The 8787-nt window shown below is 41.4% G+C and overlaps 1 protein-coding gene across 2 annotated transcripts in view; it reads left to right on the top strand.

The window, feature by feature from the left end:
* Positions 1 to 8787, top strand: part of LOC108002638 (serine/threonine-protein kinase 17B-like) — a 49362-nt gene that overhangs the window by 34981 nt on the left and 5594 nt on the right. For both annotated transcript variants that reach the window (XM_062083560.1, XM_017064420.3), the window contains 2 exons: positions 182 to 320; positions 8492 to 8618. In XM_062083560.1, coding sequence (XP_061939544.1) covers positions 182 to 320; positions 8492 to 8618 — 266 coding nt within the window. The remainder of the gene's footprint in view (positions 1 to 181; positions 321 to 8491; positions 8619 to 8787) is intronic.

The following is an 8787-nucleotide window of genomic DNA, read 5'->3' as shown; positions in this document are numbered from 1 at the left end:
TAAATACATTTAAAAATAAAACTCTCGAAACTCGCTCTCTAAGCATATAAGAACGGCTTTTATTTTCATTCTCAACGAGAGAAAAATAATTCTTTGCAATAATTTTATTTTCAAATAAATATCTTAAATCATCATAAGTTTTAAACAATTGTTTATTTATTTATTTTTATTTTATCCAAAGGGCACCCGGCGGTGAATTACAAATGATATTGGATAGAGACGAAGTTCCGGAAGAACGACAAGTGGCCAGATTGTTGAAGCAGATTTTAGACGGAATAGCGTTCCTGCATTCGTTGAACGTGGCTCATCTCGACATCAAGGTGAGTCCCCAACGCGCTTATTGGTCGCTTTGCAGAATATTTTCGCGCTGGATAATTGGCGGAACAAAGAATTCCGGCCGCGTTCCAACAAGTCTTATCAGCGTTAACAACAAGTGGAGGCTCGATAAGAGCCGCTAGATTGTCGTTTCTGCAAACAATCCTTATCTAAATTTTTCTCGCCGAGTTGAAAAACCTTCCTTCCCGCAATTGGCGCGCGTGTGACCCGTTCGAGTGAGCGAGGAGAAAGGACGCGGCGGAAAATTGGAACGGAGAGAAGGAATCGAAAAGAAACTTGGTTGGCAACGGAACGATAACGTTCGCTGCTGCCAGCCAATTTCTCGATGCTTGAACTTATGCTCGTTCGCGCTTCGTGCGTGAATCGATTTGAATTGTTACGTAAAAAAGTAATCAAGTGTTAGAAGCTGTCGCGAAAAACGACGATTCGAAAAATCTGTTGCGTTTATGCGTTTCGCACGAATTAAAGGGGGGCATCGATCGGCCGCGTGGGCGTCGATCGATTTTACCTCGGCCGACGAGAGGCGTACGAGGGTCGCATTAATTCGCCGTTTCCACACGTGCACGCGACTCGCCGCATTGTTGTCGTCGGAAACTAACTTTCTCGCGAATTCAAATATTTGCTAGAAAGTGGAGAACGAGAGTTCTCGTTGGAATGCAGAGGAGGAGAGATGGATTTTTCCCTCGAGGCGTATCGCGTTATCGCGAAGAATCGTTAAAAGAGAAGGAAAAAAAAAAGAAAAGAAAGAGAAAAACGGCAGCACGTGCAACGAGAGGAATCACCGGGATGGAATTCCGACGAAACTGGCTCCGATACGGCGTTTCTGCCTACCCTTAAATTATTTTTGTACCGGCTACGAGGGAGTCCGTGTCTCGCCGCGAAACTTTGATACGAAAATAGCTCGATGAACGTCCCCACCCGGCCTTTTCATCGAGAATAATGATATGCAGCGGAGAGGAGACGCGTCGATCTCTCCCTCCCTTCCTCGAGTACGAGAAGGAAGGAAAAAATGAATCGGCATATTTGCATAATTAGCTCACTTTTATCCGCCGATAAATCTCTCGATTAATCCCTCGATTTTGCCAATAAATCGATCGAAATTACGCTAAGCAACGAAGATGCATCTCGGTAGCGATCGACAAGCTTGGCACGCTCGAGTCTTTTCTTTTCTTTCTTTCTTTCTTTCTTACGACGAGGATTTACAATTTGCTACGACGTGTACACATATGTGACATATATCGTGACACACGGGACCAACGTGCAACGCGACGAAACACGAGGCGTAGGTACACACGAGTACGTGTTTATCGATTATCGACGTGATCGATATGGGTGAGCCAAGGCGAACGAGTCGTATTAATAATATTCCTTAGGCGACACACGTGGCGAGTCGCATATTTCAGCCTTCCTCCTTTTTTATTCGCGTTTAACGCGGCTCGGATTATGATCGCGGTTATGCAACCCAATTACCCACCTTTCGCAAATTGATAGCAATTTGCAGCAAGATGCAGGTTACGGGGCTAAATTACGAACGGGGCGTTGCAATGATATCGCGACGTTGTTAAATTCGCCAATTAGATCGATCGTAATAAAGCGGCGAATTAAAGCGACTCGAGTCTCCCTCCTTTCGTTTTATCGGTTCTTTTTTCCGCGCCGATACCAAGAATGATTACGCATCCCCCGGAATTATCGCGAAACGATAAGATAATACGCGAAATAATCGGTTATGAATTTATTTTATATATATATATATTCGTTTCGGAAAGTTTCCGTTTCGAAAAGTCATCGTCCCCTTAAGCTTTTCGATCACGCTTCGAACTCGAAGAGCACGGGCTCTGAAAATAACGCCGTGCCACGAATTCACGCGATATGCCTGACCCAAATATAGATCTCGCGTTTATGAATGGAAAAATGCACGCGAATTCTTTGGCACGGTTCCAACAGGCCTTGTTGGCCAAAGTCCACGATGTTTCAGGCGCCGTCGAAACCAGTTTCACGCCACTGCACAAAATCACCTTCACACCGGATACCTTTCCTATAATTTCGACTGTCGGCTGTTGTAGCAAGCAATCGCGTGCACCTATCGTTCCGGATCTTGTTTTTGCCCGCTGTGTGTCGCGGCTTGTTCTCGGAGCTCGTGGAAACCGTGGACCGGTTGAACGATCGTTCCGCCCGACAGAGGCCCGGCAGCGTGAGGCGTGCAATAATAAACGCGGTATCGAAACTGGCGCCAAACACCGTCTACTCTAACCTCTCCTCTGCTCGCCTACGGTTCGATAATCGCATTGTTTGAAATTGGCCGCGTGATATCCTTTTGCGCTATCGGTTTTAACCGGATTTTCCAAGAAAGAGGGGCGATCGACCTCCGCAAAGAAGAAAGGCAGAGGTTCATCAATGAACTCTTGGCCAGCCTTGATTGTCGAAGAAGCGGGGCTTGTGCCGGGAATTACATTTCTCGCATGGTCACTGACTCCGCTTCCCTCCGCTCGATTCGCGCCGACCGTTTCGTTCATTAGGCGGGATATAATGCCGCGTATTCGATGAAATCGATTCATCCGCCTCTTAATGGAATAGCCCATGCTCCGCCTCCTAGAACCGCGTTCCCAGCGAACGAAAAAGTAAAAAAAGGGAAAAATAATGATATCGATATTTCATGCCACGTCGAGAGAAAAGCGACTGACCGATCTCCTCCTCCTCCTCCTCCCTTCTTTCTCCCTGCCCACCTCGTACGACTACGATCCTTTCGACGATCGGCTTATCGATGCGTGACGGATCTCATGGATTTTGATGATTCGTATGTGTGTTATAATAGGGAACAAGATTCGAACAACTTGTTTCCGTACGTACAACCGTCTTAAAGATATTTATTTAGTTTGTTAAAGATGATACTTATTATACATCGCGGAACATTCCAAGTACGCTTTATATTACAATAACTATATATTATCGATGTTATCGTTATTTTATTGATATAATTTTTTTTCTTAATATATCAATGATATCGTTAAGATAGCGGATAGAAATGAGTTCCTATTATTTCTTGTTCAAAGTTGTTATTAATGTATGTAAAAATGTTTTTTAAATGAATTGTAATCAGTTTTATTCGTGTTATTGATATCTTAAATTGATAGTATAGAAAACTTAATGAAACATCGTTCATCCATAGATAATCGTTAGAAACATTTGTAATAATAATTTTGAATAAGAAAAAAAATAGAAATTTTCGTGCGTTATCGATTTTATGATGATATCAATAGTCACAATTCCTTAGATTGATAATTATTTATCGATGAACGTAACCTAGAATAAAATTTTCTTTTATTTAACATATTTAAAAATCGTCAAAATTCAACGAGAGCGTCACACATCGATTACCGTTTCGACAATAAAGCATCGATTCGCGCTTCGCGTTCGTTTTACGTGCAGTAAAGAACAAACGAATGGCGTTTACATAGAAACGATTTGGAAAATAGCTTCTTAGATTGTTAGTAAATCGATCGAGACATGTTTTCATATCGTGCGTATCGTAGCTCGTTCACTGGTCAGTCGAACAGCTCTTTCTCGTAACTCGTTCCTCCGAACTCTGTACATTACATTCACAGTTACGCTTGGCTGCCAGCACTTACTTATGTTCCCCTTGACTCACCACGAAACAAACGATATGTTTATTTTCTTTCGACTCCCTTATTCTTTCACGCACTTGTCTATGTTCGATAAAATACAAAGAACGCTCTGAATTCTGGCGGAGTTATTGGGATTCGATACTTCGAGTATTTCTCAACAGAGGGCTACCTTCTTATTTCGCATCACCTCAACGCTTATATACTTTCTCGCTAGTTGTCGCATGAATAACATTTTCTATATATACGCGGATCAACATCCTATAGTCAATTGCGGGCTACGAGTTAGGTACATACACCCTACAGTGTTGTGTACTTGTCGATAACCTAACCTAACCTGACAACTAGAAAATGTTTATAAACTTCTTCTAGTTCCAGGCCCAATTTTCCAGTGAGTCCATCTGCACTGTGGAGTACATATACAATGGTGTTTCGGCCATTCAATGTATGTACCGCTTTTCGTGGTTTACTTTCTCTCTGGTTCCACATTTAAAAAAATGTTGACGGTTTGTCAACGTACAGAGAGGTCTCGTCCCGCTTTTATTTTGATTTATTTTTTTTTAAATATTGCATTATTATATTATTATCGATAGAACGATTCAATTTTATTACAAGTTGAGATTAAAAAGATTTAGCTTTATAATCTCTAAATATCTATATATATATATATACTTACGCTACACACTCGGGACACACGCGCATTCTCTTGTCTGCAAGCAGAGCGTAGGGTCGCTTCCCCTTTTCTCAACCGCCGGAAGTTTCAATGAACGCGAGAGACGGATCCTCATAAATTCGTTGTCCGTTGGTTAAAAAGCCTTCTGCCTTCCAATTGCACGCAGACGCTTGTACGCGTGCTTCGCATTCCGATCCGCCAAAGGTTCTTTAATCGAGAAAATTCGATCATCGACCTCTAACGACTTCTCTCGAAAAGGTAGATAACCCTGACTCTCGATAGTTTACGTTCTTCCTGTAGTTTTTTGCGACTGCTCTGTGTTACGTTAAACGCCGACATCCGACAACTGTGCTTACCTGTTACATTCTCCTAGACACGCTCGATCGATACATCGCACAGATACGATATATATAGATTATTAACCTTTAAAATATACATTTTACAGCTTTTGAAAAATCGATTTTAGAAACAATTAGTATATAAAAATTTTATTGGTTACTAATATTTATTAAGTAATAATTACTTATTAAATAATTATTATTAAAAAGTAATTTAAATTTTCGTCCGATCAAACGAAACAGGGATAAATAATTGTGATTATCGATACGTATACACGTTATACATGTTATTGATATTACCGATAATTTGATACATCGATAAAATATCGATGAAACGGTTGAAAATAACTAGAGTTTCAATTTTTTCTTATTCAGAATTGTTATTAAACATGTTAACGTATGGATTAACGATATTTTATTGAGTTTTCTACTATATTTAAAATATCATTGAGATATCAATAAAACGAATAGAGATGACTGAAATAGATTTCAATGCAATCTTTCAATATAACCTATTTATATTTATTGCAATTTATTATAAATAATATTTTTTTCCTGCTTTAATATCAACTTTGAATAAGAAAAAAATAAAATATTATCGATACTAATTACAGTTTACGTACTATCGATATTATCGATGTATCAATAAGACATCGATAATCGATAATCACAATTCTAGATAGAACAAGATTCTTATTGCTTCATCCAATTGTTTACAATTTAATTAAACGAGCCTCAACCGACATTTTAATCGATTTTTGTGCCTGTTTTGGCCTCTTCAAACAATTGTCTCGCGAATATATTAACGTAACCGATTTTTTATAACCGACTATTATCGAACTGGTTCGAATCTCCGCTTTCCGAGTTGGACGTAAATACTCGGAAGAAGAACGGCCAGAAGAACCGAATCGATTATCCCATTCGACCAAGAGAATCGCGCAATAATATTCTCGGTAATCGATCGCTACGCCTACAGTCGTTCCTCGCCGAGGGCCGTTTTGAACGTTGGCGAAACTCGAGTGACGCAGGAACTTCGTAATGGCTAATTATGGAAATGTCTTGGTTCCTTATTGAACGACTTCCGGGACTGGAAACGAGTCCGTTTTCAAACGGCGGCCGGCCATCCTCTCGTCGTTCTTTCGAAACAACCGTTGGAAACGCACGAGAAACGAAACGAAAAGAAAGGAAAGGAAAGGAAGAAGGGTTATATTGGTAATATAAGAGGAGGACCCGTCGGGCAAGATGGACGAGACGCGTGGAACCGAACCGCACGGATGTCGAAAGCAAAAGGGGCCAACACGAGCGAAACGTCCCACGACCTCGACTTTACAGGAGCGACTTTATTCCAAGTATCATAAGACGCAGTCCGGTCACGTTCGACTCGTAACTCGGTATAACGAAACATAACGCGCAAACTGAATCCTCGAGCGGAACGAGCGTGCACGCCATCGTTCCCCCTCCACACTCCTCTCGTCCCCCTCTCGCGCTCTACCAATTTTCGACCTATCTCGTCTCTCCATCTAAATTTTTGTTTACAAACGTCGAGAGAGGGAGAGGGAGGGGAGAGGGGAGCTATGTATCCCGCGAAGCGAAACGATCTAGAACGATTTTGCAACCGTGGTGGATATGTCGATATGCTCCGCGTTGAAAAACGCGAAATGAGTTGCTCAAACTCATGAGATGTTCAATCGATCGAAAAAAAGAAAAGGAAAAATCTCTTTTGTTCACGAGAATGAATTCGATCCTCCATCCTCGTGGCAGCTCGAAAGTGTTTTTCTCGCGAGAGAGAGAGAGAGTTTGAAAACGTGGGCGCGTGGAAAAGGATGCGTGGGCGTCGTATTGGAACGAGTGTACGCGAAGGTACTCGATACCTGAACGATCGATGATAAGAAAAGGTCGTGGCACGGCCTAGCCAAGCGATTCGTGCTTTTCTTCCTTTCCTTCTTCTTCTTCTTTTTTCCCCCTCCTCTTCCTCCTCGAGAACTCTTTCCTCTCGAAACAATCGAACAATGCTTTGGGCCCTTGCGCGCGGGGGAGACAGTGGAGGAAGAGGCCGTTGCCTGTGGACGTGGGTCTAGGCGAAGAGAGACGGGAGGAGGGGAAGTTCCGGTTTACAACCTCCTAGGCAGAGCGACGATTATGTTTTCGAGAGCGACCGTCCCGACCTCCCAATGCGAGCCGAAAAAGCATCATTATCGCGTGCAGTTTATTAAATACCTACTCGAGTGTCGCGATTAATCGCGTCGATTACCTTCTAGCGTGCGCACAGAATTGGCTTTTATTCGATACTTTTAATTAACCGGTACTGCGCCGCCGGTACCCATTCAAACCACCAGATCGTTAACTATATTCTTGTAACACGAACCACGGCTGTAATTTACCGTCGTTGTCGTTCCCCTCGACTTGCAGAGCAGATGTTTCCACTCCCATTATTCGTACACGGACAATCGTCCTAATACGGGCGGGAAAATAGCGGCCCATCAGTTGTATCGATATTCACAACTGTTTAATTATATATATCTGCAACATATCAGAGTACGTTATTTAACTTTACAACTATTTTTTTTTTTCTTATTTATGATTTATATCATACGAAAATAATTTGTTCTATTCATTAACAGATTAATTGATTCGTTGATCTCCTCTCTCGAGATGTATCGATATCGGTCTTGTAGATTTCGTGACACGAAATGCAAACTCGTCGATTTGAGAATTGACGAAAAAAGTCGAGGAGAAGAAGCAAAAGAAAATACGAGTGGATCCATGGCTTTGGAATAATTAATTACCTCGCCGTACATGTCCTGCGTATGTGAAAGGGAATCGTCGTTTATTAAATACCTTTAATTAAGTGGCATCGCGTAGGCACGAGACATGTAATGATCGTTGAAACCTTGGTGCAACTTGTGAAAAAAAATTATCCCAATGCATGTTGCTACCCACGGCAGCAACTTTTGCCCGAAGCACGTTCTCCTCGTATTAATCGTTTCTACCGAGTAGTAATCTCGAAGCATTCAAAATTTATTCGGTGTAAGACATTTCGAAAGATCACGTTGGTCGAAATACGAGAAATAAATCGTACGTTTTAAAAGTTAAAATGATATATATATAAAAATATTGTATTTTATTGATCAATTAATAATTTTCTTAAAAATTACACCTTTTATTACCACTTGATTTCTTTCTTCGAAGAAACAATAATTTTTATGTTTTTGTTTATTTCTTTTTCCTCATTCTGTAAATATCACGGATAAAATATGAAATTATTAAGAAACAGAATGCTTCTTCGCCATTCTCCGAGATGAAATGCAACCGTTTCGTTTTATTTTTTTCAAGAGCTCGTGAGCTGCAACCAATTACACGGAACGATGAAAGAAAATAACGAACTCTTTTGTCTCCGTTGGCCGTCTGGCCGATTCTCGAAAGCGTCCCTCAAGTGCAAGATCAATTGCAAAATAATCTTCTCCCTTTTTTAACCGAATTCTTTTCCGCATCTCGTTCTAATCTCGTTCCCTCGTTGTTTTCAGCCTCAAAATCTGGTCCTGACTGGCGAGTTTCCGGATTGCGACGTGAAACTTTGCGACTTTGGTATCTCGCGGTACATCAGCCATGGCGCGGACATACGGGAGATTCTGGGCACGCCTGATTACGTGGGTAAGTGCATAACCTCTTCACTTATTTCGTTAATCGAAATTTTCCACAGTGTTTGATACTTGAGCCAAGTAATTCGCAAGGTAAATCGACTTTGCGGCTCGTTTTGTACCGCGTAATTCCATTAGGGGAACAGGGGCCGTTGCATAATTGAACAGTGCAAGCCACTTTT

The sequence above is a fragment of the Apis cerana genome, linkage group LG13, assembly GCF_029169275.1.
Source record: "Apis cerana isolate GH-2021 linkage group LG13, AcerK_1.0, whole genome shotgun sequence".
NCBI lineage: Eukaryota > Metazoa > Arthropoda > Insecta > Hymenoptera > Apidae > Apis > Apis cerana.
The sequence above is the reverse complement of the archived record's forward strand: the minus strand, read 5'-3'. Positions and strand labels throughout refer to the sequence as shown.